Source organism: Acanthamoeba castellanii (genome assembly GCF_000313135.1).
Source record: "Acanthamoeba castellanii str. Neff unplaced genomic scaffold scf7180000084703, whole genome shotgun sequence".
Classification (NCBI taxonomy): Eukaryota; Discosea; order Longamoebia; family Acanthamoebidae; genus Acanthamoeba; species Acanthamoeba castellanii.
Window position 1 is genome coordinate 51,948 of NW_004457477.1, and position 13,933 is coordinate 65,880.

General features: G+C 55.9%; 8 protein-coding genes and 1 pseudogene across 8 annotated transcripts in view; 5 read left to right on the forward strand and 4 right to left on the reverse strand.

Annotated features, from left to right (window-relative positions):
- Positions 1-1,677, reverse strand: part of ACA1_137470 (uncharacterized protein) — a gene marked incomplete at both ends in the record, with an annotated part of 1,880 nt that extends 203 nt beyond the window's left edge. Inside the window, 7 exons of the mRNA XM_004340366.1 lie at positions 48-254; positions 334-448; positions 578-719; positions 818-910; positions 1,061-1,139; positions 1,306-1,451; positions 1,551-1,677. Of these exons, the coding sequence (XP_004340414.1) occupies positions 48-254; positions 334-448; positions 578-719; positions 818-910; positions 1,061-1,139; positions 1,306-1,451; positions 1,551-1,677 (909 nt within the window). The remainder of the gene's footprint in view (positions 1-47; positions 255-333; positions 449-577; positions 720-817; positions 911-1,060; positions 1,140-1,305; positions 1,452-1,550) is intronic.
- Positions 1,678-3,864: 2,187 nt separating this feature from the next.
- Positions 3,865-6,794, reverse strand: ACA1_137580 (uncharacterized protein; the record flags this gene model as incomplete). The annotated part of the gene is made up of 8 exons (XM_004340367.1): positions 3,865-4,129; positions 4,254-4,387; positions 4,513-5,226; positions 5,321-5,961; positions 6,184-6,268; positions 6,349-6,480; positions 6,587-6,726; positions 6,761-6,794. The coding sequence occupies 8 exons, from the start codon at positions 6,792-6,794 to the stop codon at positions 3,865-3,867; spliced, it is 2,145 nt and encodes a 714-aa protein (XP_004340415.1).
- Positions 6,795-7,313: 519 nt separating this feature from the next.
- On the forward strand, positions 7,314-7,609 carry ACA1_137590 (uncharacterized protein; the record flags this gene model as incomplete). The annotated part of the gene is given in 2 exon segments (XM_004340368.1): positions 7,314-7,335; positions 7,350-7,609. The coding sequence occupies 2 exon segments, from the start codon at positions 7,314-7,316 to the stop codon at positions 7,607-7,609; spliced, it is 282 nt and encodes a 93-aa protein (XP_004340416.1).
- A 239-nt stretch (positions 7,610-7,848) lies between these two features.
- ACA1_137600 (copialike retrotransposable element, putative) lies at positions 7,849-8,426 on the forward strand (the record flags this gene model as incomplete). Its single annotated transcript, XM_004340369.1, has 2 exons — positions 7,849-8,201; positions 8,264-8,426. Coding segments are annotated over 2 exons (516 nt in total), but the record flags the coding sequence as incomplete, so codon positions are not given.
- Positions 8,427-8,447: 21 nt separating this feature from the next.
- ACA1_137610 lies at positions 8,448-9,075 on the forward strand (annotated as a pseudogene).
- Positions 9,076-9,830: 755 nt separating this feature from the next.
- Positions 9,831-10,294, forward strand: ACA1_137620 (uncharacterized protein; the record flags this gene model as incomplete). Its single annotated transcript, XM_004340370.1, has 2 exons — positions 9,831-9,959; positions 10,016-10,294. The coding sequence occupies 2 exons, from the start codon at positions 9,831-9,833 to the stop codon at positions 10,292-10,294; spliced, it is 408 nt and encodes a 135-aa protein (XP_004340418.1).
- Positions 10,295-10,381: 87 nt separating this feature from the next.
- Positions 10,382-10,675, forward strand: ACA1_137630 (NHL repeat-containing protein; the record flags this gene model as incomplete). Its single annotated transcript, XM_004340371.1, has 1 exon — positions 10,382-10,675. A coding segment is annotated over one exon (294 nt), but the record flags the coding sequence as incomplete, so codon positions are not given.
- A 145-nt stretch (positions 10,676-10,820) lies between these two features.
- ACA1_137640 (uncharacterized protein) lies at positions 10,821-11,111 on the reverse strand (the record flags this gene model as incomplete). The annotated part of the gene is made up of 1 exon (XM_004340372.1): positions 10,821-11,111. One exon carries the CDS (start codon positions 11,109-11,111, stop codon positions 10,821-10,823), a length of 291 nt encoding a protein of 96 aa, XP_004340420.1.
- Positions 11,112-11,482: 371 nt separating this feature from the next.
- On the reverse strand, positions 11,483-13,592 carry ACA1_137650 (leucine rich repeat domain containing protein; the record flags this gene model as incomplete). The annotated part of the gene is made up of 9 exons (XM_004340373.1): positions 11,483-11,769; positions 11,844-11,928; positions 12,006-12,137; positions 12,220-12,334; positions 12,421-12,565; positions 12,651-12,837; positions 12,925-13,073; positions 13,179-13,358; positions 13,418-13,592. 9 exons carry the CDS (start codon positions 13,590-13,592, stop codon positions 11,483-11,485), a joined length of 1,455 nt encoding a protein of 484 aa, XP_004340421.1.
- Positions 13,593-13,933: the final 341 nt, after the last annotated feature.

The following is a 13,933-nucleotide window of genomic DNA, read 5'->3' on the forward strand; positions in this document are numbered from 1 at the left end:
GATGGAGAAGGCGACGAGGTGTTGAGCCTTTTGCTGGCCACAGGCACTGACTCAGACGAAGATTGGTAGTGCTGCTGGGGAGCGTCGTCGATGAGGACCGAGGGCACCTTTTCGCGAAGCAACTGGGCGTACTTGTGGGTGCCGTAGGGGTACCCGCACCGCACATCGAGCGACTCGAGCCGGGGCAGCCGCATGTGGAGCGTGTTGAAGAAGTAGAACACCTTGTCCCGCTCGTACAGCGAACTGTAATTGGTCTGTTCCGGCGCAACCACAATTGGCTAGAGCCAATCAGAAAATGCAAGTGATAAAAAAAGAGAAAGAGGCGAGGAGTACGAGGAGAGTGTTGGCCAGGTTGAGTGAGGTTAGGGTGCGCGGGAGGTAGCGGACGTGTCGTGTGTTGGCTGAGGAGCCCTTGAGAGACAGCTGTTCCAGGCCCTCGGGGAGAGCCCTGCAGGTGGCGAAACACAACGCTGGTCTTTAGTAAAGAGAAGGACGAAAACGAAACGTAGCAAAGAACGAAGAAGAACGAAAACGAGGATTGCAGATGAAAGAAGAAAGGGACAAGGGGGGTATATACCAGAGCTCCTCGTCGGTGTAGTTGAGTTTGCAGTTCTCCAGGAGGAGGGTCTTGAGGCGAGGCAGCTGGCGAGTGAAGTCCACGTTGGGTATGCAGAACGAGGAGCCCGACAGATCGAGGTCAGTCACCGTTGGAGGGAGATCTGTGTCATCGACCACGTCAGCAGGGGATATATTGTGGACCAATGAGCTCATTGGCGGAGTTATAACGAAGGGCGAAGAAGGTTGCAGAGAGCAGTACTGAAGAGAGCGGCGGGAGAGGTTTCCACGCCAGCGAGCTTGAGGGTGGTAAGCGCCGCGGGCCATTTCGCGGTCATGCAGTTGAACTCGAATTCTATGAACAAACGTGCGGTAACACCAACGTTGTTCCACAACATTCAAATCACGTGATGGAGGGAATGAGAAAAAAGATAAAAGAGGTTCAACCCCGGGAAGAGGTCCACAAGAGAAAGGGAGGGGAAAGAGGGGTAGAGAGAGTACGCACTGTAGGAGAGGTTGCCTTTCTCAAAGATGAGCTTGGTGCAGTGAGACAAGTCGATGTCCTCCACTCCGTCGGGGATATGCTACATAGACGCGACAACACATGTTAACAAGATATTTGATCAGATATCGGTGGCGATTGCTGTTGAACCATCATTATCACACCCACAGCCATTCCAAGGCCCGGCATCACCCACGCAAGTGAGCAGATCAAGAAGATGAAGAGTTAAAATGACCCGAGAGGGGTACCTGAAGCGAAGATACAGTGATGGCCGTAGAAGCGAGGTTCAGCCTCTGCAGCGCGGTGAGTCGGCCCAGCGCCTGCAGGTTCTTGGGCATAACATCCGAGTGGCTCAGGTCGAGCGCGGTGAGGCTCGTCGGCAGCACATCCAGTCCTGGTCGTGGTGGTGGTGGTGGTGGTGTGGGGTTTTCTTCTTGTCAGTGTCCATCCACGATCTTCTTCTACTTGCTTCCCCCACAGAAAGAAGACGTACCGCGGGGAGGGATGGAGGAGTGCGAGAGATTGAGGGAGCGGAGGGTGGTGGGCAGGGCGGTGAGGAGGTCGATGTGGAGGGCTTCTTGCTCGTCGTCGTCGGTCGATGCGGCGCCCGACAGGTCCATCGAACGGAGGCGACAGCAGTGACCAGCCAGAAATCGAACGGTCTCCACCATACGCCCGAACCGCAACCGCCGCCGGCGTTCGGCCTCTTCGTCCACTTGGCTGCTGCTTCGAGCTGTCGCTTGGGTGGCCTTTTGTGGCGTTGAGGAGGATGAAGGTGAAGCTTTGGGCACCGACGTTGGCCCTACGCGCTCAGAGGGAGAGGGACGACGAGCCGCAATACAGCGCGTGACACGCAGCATGTCAAAATGTCAGCGAAGCACCGAAAACGCATCTCCACGCGCGAAGCCCTACGAGTGTGTGAGCGCTGATTGGCCCACGCCAGCACCGGGAATGTTGCTCAACCGGGTCCGGAGTTCCAAGGGAGGTGGATGTACCAGAGTCGAGGCGGCGAGTGAACGAGTGGTGCTCGACTTGGGCCAGCGCGTGGGGTCGCAGGGTCCAGCAAGTACCGGCCAAACGAATAAGGTCTGGCGTGCTGGCTTGCAGGTACGAACACACGATCGCCCACACCTCCACTGGCAGCTCGACGCGTGTGCCGCTCTGAACGCCGGGATCGTCGGCGCTGTGCGACGGAGCCGCGCCCGTTCTGGGGGACGGAGTTGGCCCAACGGTTATGTTAGAACGTGCGCGATGGACTGTGGTCATGAGTGTCGGTGACGTGCAGGTTTGAAGGTGTTTGCGGGGGTCCGAGAGTGTTCGAGAGTTCGCGTGTTGTTGAAAAAGATGAACGTCTTTGATGCTCTTTATTCTGGCAGTTACCAGCGGCAGAGAAGGTTTCTTTCGCCGTCTCTTGCTAGACGCCCGGCACCATGCGCGGGTCGTCTCTGGCCCTCCCCTCCTGGTGAGGTACACGGTGGTTCGTCTTCCTCTTCGTCCTCTTTCCTTCCATCCCCGTGATCAAAGGGAGATTTTCGGTTCGCCATCTCGGCCGAGCTGCTATTCGGGAATTACAGGCAAAATTTCTGCTTCGATTCTCTCCGCAGGTTGCAAGCAGAAATTTTGCCGGCAACCTGCGGAGAGAATCGAAACCTGAACGGACGGATTTCTTGTTCATGGCTAACTGCGCTGACCTTTCCCGGAAGATATGTTGCCTGGGAGCACTGTCCATTCGATGGACCCCTCAGCCTGATAGAGCTTGTCAGCCACTCCATCACAGTAATCCTGTAAACAGGCAGAACATCCCCCCAGCTGTTTGCCTTGGCGTTGGCCACAACCTTGGTAGCTTCAGGCTGCTGAGATTCAATCACCAGAGTGAAGTGCTGCAGCAAGCTGGCTCATTGTTGGCCTCACAATGTGGACTTGCAGGCACTTGTTGTGCCTCTAAATCCTTTTGGCTGTGCTTGGTGTTCTGCTTGTTATCAGCCATGCTGTGTTGGCAGAAGTTGTCACCATAGGTGAGCCAGCAGGCCAGCTCAAGCAAGAAGTATGACATGGCCAATGACAAGACAGGAAAAGGTTGGCCATGTCAAGCCACCAAAGGCTGTGGCTCCACCCTTCACCTGCTGATCAGGGCACCAGCCCAAGTTGTGGTCTTTTCTCAAGAATTACCATTCTTACAACTAATTGGGTGCAATGCATACTTAGTCAGATGTGGCAATGGTGTTACTGTGTTTTGCTACATAGCCAAGACATAACCCAACTGGTTGTCATCTTTACTTTCTTCATTGGTCTACTCATCATCTCATCATTGCTGAGCATCCTCCTCCTCACCAAGTTCTGCCATGTTAACACTATTGTGCAAGCACAGGCCCACTGGCGCATTGTAGTTCTGCCACTCCTCATGCTCCTACCACTTCGGCAAGGGGGGTCCTGTCGCAAATTCATTGTGGTGCATGCTCCTCTTCGGCGACACGAAGCCGTCCTTGCACAAGATTAATAGTTGATCAGTCTGAGAGTAAAACAAATAAAATTCTGACTCCGGCAACGCGAAGCCGTCCTAGCTCAGTCGGTAGAGCGCAAGACTCTTAATCTTGTGGTCGTGGGTTCGAGCCCCACGGTCGGCTATCTCCTTTTTTCCTTCTTGGTGTGCCGCTGTAACGTCGGAGCACCCCTTCGAAAAAAAGAATACTTGTGGCCACCAAGACAAATCTCTTTGTGTGTTGGCATTGAGTAATGAGTCCACCCTGGTCCACCTTTGAAGGTGTGGCGCCCGAAGCATGTTCGTGATGGCTGGGACAGTTGAGCGCTCAGTGCTCGCAGAAGGAGAACGAGCGCTCCCACAGCCGATTGTTGGCGTCGATGAAGTACTTGCGCTCCTTCATCAGCGCCTCGCGATGGGCGTGTGCCTCGGCCTTGGTGAAGCCCCACCTGGCCTTGTCCAGGATCATCACCAGCAGCTCGCGCGGCAGCGGCACGCCGATGGCCGCCACCGAGGCCTCGATGAGGGTGCGCACCACGACCGGCTTGAAGGTGTCCCACTGCTGCTCGGGAATGTCCGCCGACGACTTCACCCTGCGCCACAGCCGTTCGTTTTGAGTAAGTTGATAAAAACAATAAGAGTACTTCTTCATACTCGCTATGCAGTGTTTACATTAAGCTCAATACTACATTATTAGAATAAGTGTGGTGATGATACCTGTGGTCAGGATCGATGAGGAAGAAGCAGAGGATCTTGCGCACGGCGGGCTCGTTGGAGTCGTTGGTGACGCCCTTGACCCGGTGCTGCAGCGTGTTGGTGAAGGCCAGGCATCTCCCCTCCGGCGTGTCCACCTGATTGACGCCCTCTGTCATCAACCACCATGTGACGAGCGCGCGCATGTGGTGTGTGTGCGTGCGTGTGTGTGCGTGTGTGCGCGTTGCGAGTCGCGATAGTATCGAGTGTGTCGCTCGGGTACCTTGCCGAGGTTGATGTTGAACGGCGTGTTGTGGCTGTTCTCGCGGCTCGACATCGACTCCGACCGCTTGTCGCGGAATGCGAGGCACGTGTCGCGCAGGTTGGGCGTGGTCGAGTAGTAGTAGATGCCTGACGCGCAGATGTGCTCATGCTTCATGCCCTCCACGTGCCACGAGCCCTCGTAGCGCTCGCCCGGCTGCACCACGTAGTTGGCCGCCTTGACCACCACCTGCAGCCTCCGCCCATAGAGCCGCTCCTCGCGCCCGCCCACCACTTCGGCGAAGAGCGGCAGAAAGAGGCGGAACACGGCCGCGATCGCGTCGTAGAGCTCGGCATGACGCTCGACCCGCGGGAGGTTGTTGATGTAGGAGGCGATGGTGACGTGGCCCTCGGGCGACACGTTGAACTCGGCCGGCAGCCACTGGTAGATGGAGTCAAGGGCCTCGAGCCTGCGGGCCTGCTCGGCGTACTTGCGCTCCTGGGCCGGGTCGCCACCCACCTCCTCGATGCCCGCGAACTCGTCATCGTCTTCATCGTCATCGCCAGTCTGGACCGGCAACGATGACGAAGTGGTGGAGCTGCGGCTGGCGCTGGCGCTGGGGGTGCCAGACTGTTTCCTGGCGTCCGCTGCTTCCGCCGAGGGCGTCGAGCCCCTCGACGGGGCCTCGTAGCTGAGGCCGCGCACGTAGGGATAGAGCGATGGGTGGATCAGGTCCTGCACCTACACTCGCATTCCGCAAGCATTCCACGTTATTGACGTCATTCCACATTCCTCGCGTACAAGGCATTCAAAGTTGGGCGCCGCGTACCTTGCCCTCGGAGCCGGGGTGGAAGTCCTTGTCGGGCTCGGCGGCGATGGCGTCGAGTGCGCGCTCGAGCCGTGTCTTAAGCTCCGCAAGCACCGCCCCGTCCACGTAGCGCACCCCGTGCACATCATTGCGCTCGCGCGCCAGGTACTCGTAGTCCTCGCCCGGCCGGGTGAACTTGCGCTCGCGCCAGCCGTACTGGTCCGCCTCAGGTTGGTAGTAGTCCTCATCTTCATCGTCGATCGGCCAGCCGTTCTCCACTCTGACTGGAGGCGTGGTGAGCGTGTTGTTGAAGGGGACCCCCAAGTGGTTCTTCTTCTTCTTCTTGTCTACTGTCATTGTTTGGTCTTGGCCCTGGCTCAGGGTCTTGACGGCGTTGACGAGTAGGCGCCGCAGGGCCACGGCCACGGAGGCGGGCGAAGCGCCCTGCTGGGCGGCCTCGAGGGTGTAGCGGCGGGCGATGGCCGGGTCGGCCACCTTGCGCTGCCAGTCGGGCTTCTCACGCAGGGCCGCCATGATGGCCTCCACGTCGGCCTTGTTCACCCCGCCCCCGCCTCCTTCGGCCTTGAAACTCAACTCCGGCGTCGTGCGCGGCCGTTTGTTGCTTTCCGTAGGATCGTTGTCCACATGGGGAGTGGGGAGTGCTGGGGCTCCAGCTCCGACCTTTGGTTCGGCGCTGCGCTGTGAGCGTGTTCTCTTCATGCTTGTGTGCTGTTTATCTAACAAGGAATCAAAAAAAGCGCCTACAACGCAAAATTCCACGAAGACATTTTTGGTTGAAGTGAAGACCGTCCAGCGGTGTCGACACCAAGACCTACATCACGCCGAGCGTTGTGTGACGTTTGTGTTTGGCGTGCGGCCCGCACCTTCGCTCAGGTCAGGAATGGAGTCCTCGGCGTCGTCGGCGAGCGGCTGGTCGAGCACGAGCACTTCCACTTTGCCCCGGAGGCACTGGGGGGGGGTAAAGACAAAGCCGGGGGGTGAGCCCAGCCAGCGGCCATGATGGAGAGGAGGAGTGGGGGCGTGTGTACGGGGCCGTATTTGAGCGAGCCGTAGGGGTAGCCGCACCGCAGTTCCAGGAACCGCAGGTTGGGCATGCACCGCACGATGTCCTTGAAGAAGAAGTTGATCTTGTCCTGCTCGTACAGCGAGCAGGACTCGGTCTGCCCCCGCGAGGCGTGTGCGGCGGTGCGTGTGCGGCGGTGCGTGTGCGGTCAGGACGGTGTGGTGCGGGCATGAAGGGCGGTTGGGTGGTGTGTGAAGGAGTACCACGAGGGTGTAGGCCAGGTCGAGCGAGGTGATCGAGGCCGGCAGGTACTTGAGATTCGACGCGTCTGCAGATGAATCCCGAAGCGTCTTCAGCCCATCGGCGCCAACATGTTCATGTTCGGACTCGAACCGGCGACGTCCTGTCAGACCTGTCCAGTCGGTCAAGTCGCTCACGTTGAACAACGGTCAACTCCGAACTCCCTCCCATTGCTCAAAGACCTGAGCTGACCAACCAATTAGAACGGACCATAGAACACTTTAAAAGAACACTGCGTTCTTCTGTTTATTTCATCCCTTCTTTCTCTCTTCTCAAATACATCTCTTCTACCACTACACCACTACACATAATCCTGCTCCAACAGGTTATGGGCCCACACTCACCAGCATTTTAAACCACCCTACCACTTGTTTTATGCCCATTGGTTGCAATGATCCATGTAATGACTACACACACCTGCACACCCATTGACTACCACTTGAACCACATGACCGCGCCACCCTACCCATGCCTGCACGCCTGTTGACACCGTTGAACTGCATGACTGCACCACATCTATGCTCACCTGCACACCTGTTGACCTTGTTGAACCATGTGACCGCCAGCAAGAGCGCCCGCATGACCTTGTGACCACGCTTCTCCCCATTTTCAAGTCACTTCATGTCTCACCCATCCACTGACCCACAAAGACCAAGATGAAGAAGGCTCACAAGGGGATACCACTACTCCATGGCACCAGCGACTACTGAAGGTGGCACTTGAAAGTGATCACACACCTCAAGTTGCTGGGCCTCAAGGACCATGTGACAGGGCTAACTGTTGTGCCTGAGAAGCTACACCAGAGTGAGACAGACCTCTCACTGGCAATCCAATGCCTTGAGCATGAGAAGCACATCCAACAGACACTTGGCATGATCAAGAAGCTGGTTGATGATGACCTCCTTCCATTGATTGAGGGTGCCACCACTGCAAAAGCTGTGCTTGACATCCTCAAAGCACCAGGACATAGGTCCTGTTGCACATGAGTGCTTTGAATTCCTCCTGCATCACCTTCTGCCAATGAGTGGCATTGGGCAAGGTGAGCACATCCTTGTTCAAACTACATGCCAATGGCTCAATCAACCACTACAAGGCCAGGTGGGTAGCCAAGGGCTTCACCCAATGCTTTGGCATTGACTATGACAGCACCTCTCCTGTCATACAGATTGAGAACCTCCAGTTGCTACTCACCTTTGTGAACACACACAACCTTGAGATCCACCAGGTCAACATCAACACAGCATTTCTCCACACCAAGCTCACCAAGGAGATTTACATCTCCCAGCCCAAGGGGTTCATTAACAAGCAACAACCCCACCACGTCAGACGACTGCTGAAGAGCCTCTATGGGCTTAAGCAGGCACTGCTCAAGTGGAACCACACCATCAACACCCATCTGTGCAAGTCCCACTTAGAACCCACTGACTTGGACCTGTGCATCTACATTTGTCAAGGTCACCACTTGGCCATCATTGCACTCTATGTTGATGACTGCACCATCATCACTCACAAGTCCAAGCTCAGGGGTGTCAAGCAGATCATTGCTGATGGCTTCCTGATCAAGGAGAAGCAACCTCTGTCCTTGGGATTGAGATCCAGTGCAATCAATCACTTGGCAAGCTCTACATCTGACAGCACAGCAAGATCAACAACATCCTTGCCACCTTTGGACTCACCAACAGCAAGCTGGTCTCCATGCCAATGCTGCTGAACCTACAGCTGCCAGTCAACACCAAGCAACATGACACCTTTGAATACCACAGCACCATTGGCATGCTGTTGTATCTGGCACATGCCTCATGACTGGACATTCTCTTCCCTGTCATGTACCTCAGCCACTTTACCAACAACTTTGGCCCTGAACATGTTGCCACTGTCAAGTGCATCATGTGCTACCTTGCTGGCACAGCCAACCTGGTGATCTGCTACTTGTGTGACCTCTACAATGACAGGGACATTGCAACCCATGTACCTATTGGGTACTGTGACACTGACTGGGGCAACATTGAAGTTGACTGCTGATTGGTCTCTGGCGTTGTCTTCATCTTCTGTGGAGGTGCCATCTTGTGGAGTGTCAAGATGCAGAAATGCGTTGCACTCTCCTCCACTGAAGCTGAGCTCAATGCCATCTCTGAGGCAATGCGCCAGGCACTCTACATGTGCAAGCATCTGCTGGCCCTTGGAGTTGACACCCAACAACCACTCTCTCTTCAACGACAACCAGAGTGCACTGGCCATTGTTGACATCTTGTCTGGCACCTACCACAGCCACATGAAACATTATGACATCAAACTTGTGCACCTGTGTGACATGACCAGTTGAGGTCAAGTCCACTACAGCTACTGCCTGACTGACAACATGCCCACCAACATTCTCACCAAGGCACTTGGCTGCATCAAGCTTGTTCACCACTGCCAACACATGGGGCTGATCAAGCAACCCACCACATGAGGGGTGTGTTTGGACTTGAACCAGCAATGTCCTGTCAGACCTGTCCAGTTGGTCAAGTCACTCACATTGAACAACAGTCAACTCCAAACTCCCTCCCATTGCTCAAAGACCTGAGCTGACCAACCAATTAGAACAACACTGCGTTCTTCTGTTTATTTCATCCCTTCTTTCTCTCTTCTCAAATACATCTCTTCTACCACTACGCCACTACACATAATCCTGCTCCAACAGTTCAATGTGCTGACACTACAAATGAATGGGCGTTGAGTGCACGATGTGGAGGTGAACGCACCACAGCTTCTTTGAAGCAGACACTTGAAGTGGAAGAAACCAGCCTGTGTTTCACCAACTTGTCCTTATCTTCTTCTCTCCACGCCGTTCCTCGCTTCACACGTGTGCCCTGTCACCTAAATGAAAAGATAAAAGAAGGAAGGAAATTAGATAATGTTCAGCGAACAGCCCAACAAGAAGGAAAGCTTGCTCTACATCCTTTGTGCCTGCCATTTAGTTGCCAATGGATTGGTCTGGGCAAGAGCAGCCGGCCATACCGGAACAGAGCAAAATTGTGCTGTACGCCCCCCCCCCTCCCCCCAAACGAGAAGGACGTCTAGGCTCATAATTGGAATCGCAGCACCGAGCAAACAACAATGCAAATGTGTGGAGTTTGGGATGCGCTGGAAGCCTACGGCAAGGTGTCACGACCATGGCCAGGTCCGCTGCGATACTTCTGCAATGACTACACCTTCCACCCGGACATGGCAAAGGTGACTGCCCATTGGCCCCTGGCCAGCCTCTTTGCCCAGGGCGGTGCGATCATCTGGCAGTGTGAGCAGGGCTCCACAGAGGTGATTGTTTACAGCTTCACAGCTTCCTCCCTCAAAGAGGTACTGGACAACTCTTTGGCCCCGTGGTGGCCTGGCTGTAGCTGATATTGTGGCAGGCAATAGTGGCAGCAATCGTTGGGCAGGCAGCCTATGGGATCGCCAGCTGGCAGCAGTTTGGGAGCACCTTTGAGAACTTCTCCATTAACGACGGGTGTGCCAGCTGGGCCGAGTTTTGGGCCATCTCAATACCGTTTCAAGATCCATTCAGCGAGGACCTGCCCCAACTGGAGGGAGCACCTGATGCAGTGGTCCAGCTGAACACCGACGGCAACGACTTTTTTAACCTCGGTCAGGCGGGCAGCACCTTCTACTTGGTGCATTACGGCACTTCCTGATGACCACCACGCTGTTTTAATAAAATCATATGGTCTTCACATTGCTGTCGACCCCTTCCTCATCGCTGACTTCTACGCCCACAAAGTACGGTGTGGAGTCCCAAGGGGCAATTTCGAGAGTTCAGGGGTACTTTGAGAGGAGACAAGGAGCCCTTCAAACCCTCAAGCGTGGACTTGGATGCTGCTGGCAACATCCTGGTGGTGGACCAAGGCAATCACCACGTGCAGGTGTGGAGGCGCGAGTTTGAGCTCCTCTGCGCCTTTGGCACGCTGGGCTATCAGCAGCCAGACCACCTCTGGGACCCCAACTTCGTGACCGTGGCCCCTAATGGCGATGTCATCGTTTCTGTTTGTGCCGCAAACCGTTGTCTGGTCTTCTGATAAGCCAAAACACTTGCTTCCACAACGGACCCAAACACAATCGCATTCCCATGAAGTGAAACCATGACAATATAGTCACTTCTGTTGCATCTTTTGTAATATGTTTTTGTGGTGTGTGTGTTTACAGGAAAAAGCAGGTTGTCGTCTATGCCTTCATGTAGCGCAAGGTGTTTGTGATGTCGTCCAGTATCATGTTCAGGGTGAGCTCGTGTCGTTCAGAGTACTGGTCGAGAGCCGTCTCTGATGTGTGGCCCATGATCTTCCACGTCAGTTCCGGGTCCCCCTTTGCCTCGGCGTTGGCCCTTTCAAAGTGGCGCTTGGGAGCTTCAAGGCGTATGAGGCGCCTCTCGTCGTCAAAGACCAGCGCCTCGTTCTCGAACCGGACGTCGGGAAACACGAAAATGCCAAAGCCTCTAGCGCAGAGCAGATGGACCATGGCGCCTTGACCCAGTAGTTCTCGTCCACGTTGTCCCGCTTAGCCACTCCGTTCTCCTGTAGGAGGACCCTGAACTTGGGGTCCTAAACGTTAGCCCACCTTCCTAAAAACGACAATTACGGAAAATTAAATTAATAACAATGTGGGAAAGAGAAGGAAGAACGAAAGGCATAGTGGGGGGCGGTACCAAGAGACGGTGTGGTGCGTGACTTTGGCGAGAGAGTGCACTCGCAGAAGCCAGCATGTATTGCTGAGCCGAATGAGGTCGCTCACTCGTGAACGGTGTGTGACAACGGTTGAGTTCGCCCACCGGTTCGGAGCTACATCGAGCTGTCGGAGCTGGCAAGGTTTTTATGAAAAGTGCCAAGGCCTCACACGGAGAGGAGACAACCCAGAGCGTTGGCGAGATCTTCGTCTTCGCCGCTGTCGCCACTCAAATCTTGAGTGGTGGTATCGTCATCATGCTTGCCCGAGGCCACTTCGCACCCGTACCCCGTACCCTTGACGACTCCGTCCTCTTCCTCTTCATCCTCGTCGCTGCTCTTCTGATCTTCGCTGTCGTCGATCGGCTGCAGCTTCACACATTCCCGCTCGGCCGCGCACAGCTCGACGTGCTTGTGCCACTCTTCGCACTCTCGCCTCGGCCTCCACCTCAACTCTGATGGTTGGACATTGTGAGTGTTGCGGTCTCCACGCCTTCGGTTTGCTGATTGGTGATGCTAGAGTTTGTACCATCGCTCACATCCGCGAGAGTGTCCACAGCGTAGGGGTCCATGGGCTGATCCAGCACCAGAGTATCCACCTTGTCTCGAAGACACTGCCCATAAAGAGAACTCGTGAGTGTTGTGTGGGCCTGGTAAAGAAGAGGTGCTCAGGAGAGTAGGGCGTGTGTACGGGGCCGTATTTGAGCGAGCCGTAGGGGTAGCCGCACCGCAGGTCCAGGAACCGCAGGTTGGGCATACACCGCGCGATGTCCTTGAAGAAGAAGTTGATCTTGTCTTGGGCGTACAGCGAGCAGTACTCGGTCTGTATCAGACACGCACGAGAGCGGTTCATTGTAGCTCCGATCAACGTTCACACTCATGCGAGATCAGCGGTGGTGAGGTACCACGAGAGTGTTGGCCAGGTTGAGGGAAGTGATGGAGGTCGGCAGGTACTTGAGGTTCGACGGATCTGCCGACGACCCTCGCAGCGACAGCGACTTGAGTCCGTCGGGCAGCATCCTATGTACACCCGCGCAGGCGCGAATGGTGATTGGTGAGCTGGTTTCGACCGAAGCTGAGGGGTTGGAATGGAGAGTGGCACATACCACAGCTTCTCGGACGAGCAGTTGAACTGAGGAATGTCTTCGGCCTTGAGGGTCTCCAATTCAGGCAGGTAGCGCTGGAAATCGAAGCGGGCGAAGGTGAACTCCGAGTCCGACAGGTCAAGCTCGCGCACAGTGGGCGGAAGACCTGGACACACACACGACAGTTCGGACGTCACGCGTGGTGAGGCCCCGTGTGCGCGCTTTGGAGTGAGTTATCATTTCTTGCGTACTGAAGAGGGCAGCGGTGGCCGACTTGATGCCGGTCAGCTTGAGCGAACGCAGGCCGCTGGGCCACTTGCACGCCAGGGCGGTGTGATGCCACATGAGCGAGAGGTAGACGGTGTACTTGGCGCGGCCCTCGAACTCGAGCTTGGGGCAGTACGACAGGTCCAGCTCCTCCACAGTGTCCGGAACGTACTGCAAACCACACAACAACGGACGGTTCGGAATTAAAACGACGTTGGCTTGGACCAGTGTTGAGAAAAAGGACAAGGTGCAAGGTACCTTCAGCAGGGCTGCGGTCATTTCCTTGCAATGAGACATGTTGAGCTGCCGCAGTGCTGTCAGGTGTGCCAGCTTTTTGATGGCTTTCCTCGAGATGTTGGCGTAGTGCAGATTGAGGCACTGGATGTTGGCCGACAGCACATTGATGCCTGGCGCCACGCACGGAACCACGCCGGCCAGCCGGGTGAGAGTGAGTGTTGTGAGCCCTTCCATCGTCATTAAGTTCGTGTTTCACTCTGCTTAGCTTGTCGTACCTGGTGCGCTGGCGATGGTGGTGTAGGACAGGTTGAGGCTCAGCAAGGTGGGGGGCAGCTCACGCAGCACGTTCTCCGACAGGTTGTCCCATGAGGTCAGGTCGAGCGACCTCAGCCGGGCGTACTGGGTCGTCAGTTGCTTGAGCACCTGCCGCATGCCCCGCGGCGCGCTCACCAAACCTAAGCCACACCAACAACGGTCAGCCACACAAAAAGAACGAAAACGAAAAAGAACGGACCCAGAGGCCTGACAGTGCGATGCTTGACGCGGGCCAAGACGTGGAGTCGGAAGAACCAGCAGGAGTGGGCGAGGAGGTGCAGGTCGGGTGGCGCGAGGTGGTCGCAGACGATGACCCACACCTCTGGTGGCAGGTCCGCCACCGTCATGACGGGAGTCTCCAACTCGGTCTCCATTTTGTGCGGCGTTGGCACCTAAACTGAGCCCACCCTGGCCGGGTGCTTTGAGTGCCGAGGGTTCGTTCGGTTGACCTGCGCAGGTCGTATGGGTTGCCTTGTGCGTGTTGGGCTGCGTGTGTTTGTTTGAATGGCGGTGAGAACCTGTGGGGGGGTTTTTCTTGGTCCCTCTAGTTCGGCGAGTGTGAGCCCGGTGTTCGGGAGAGTGCTCGCCACCTCATCTCCCCTGTGGCCTCGTGGGTCTCAATCCGCCCTAATCCTCCCTGCTCCCCGCGAGGCGAAACTCTCGGTCTTCTCCTTGGCTTGGCTGGTTGGTAGATGACACCCATCAAGACCTGATC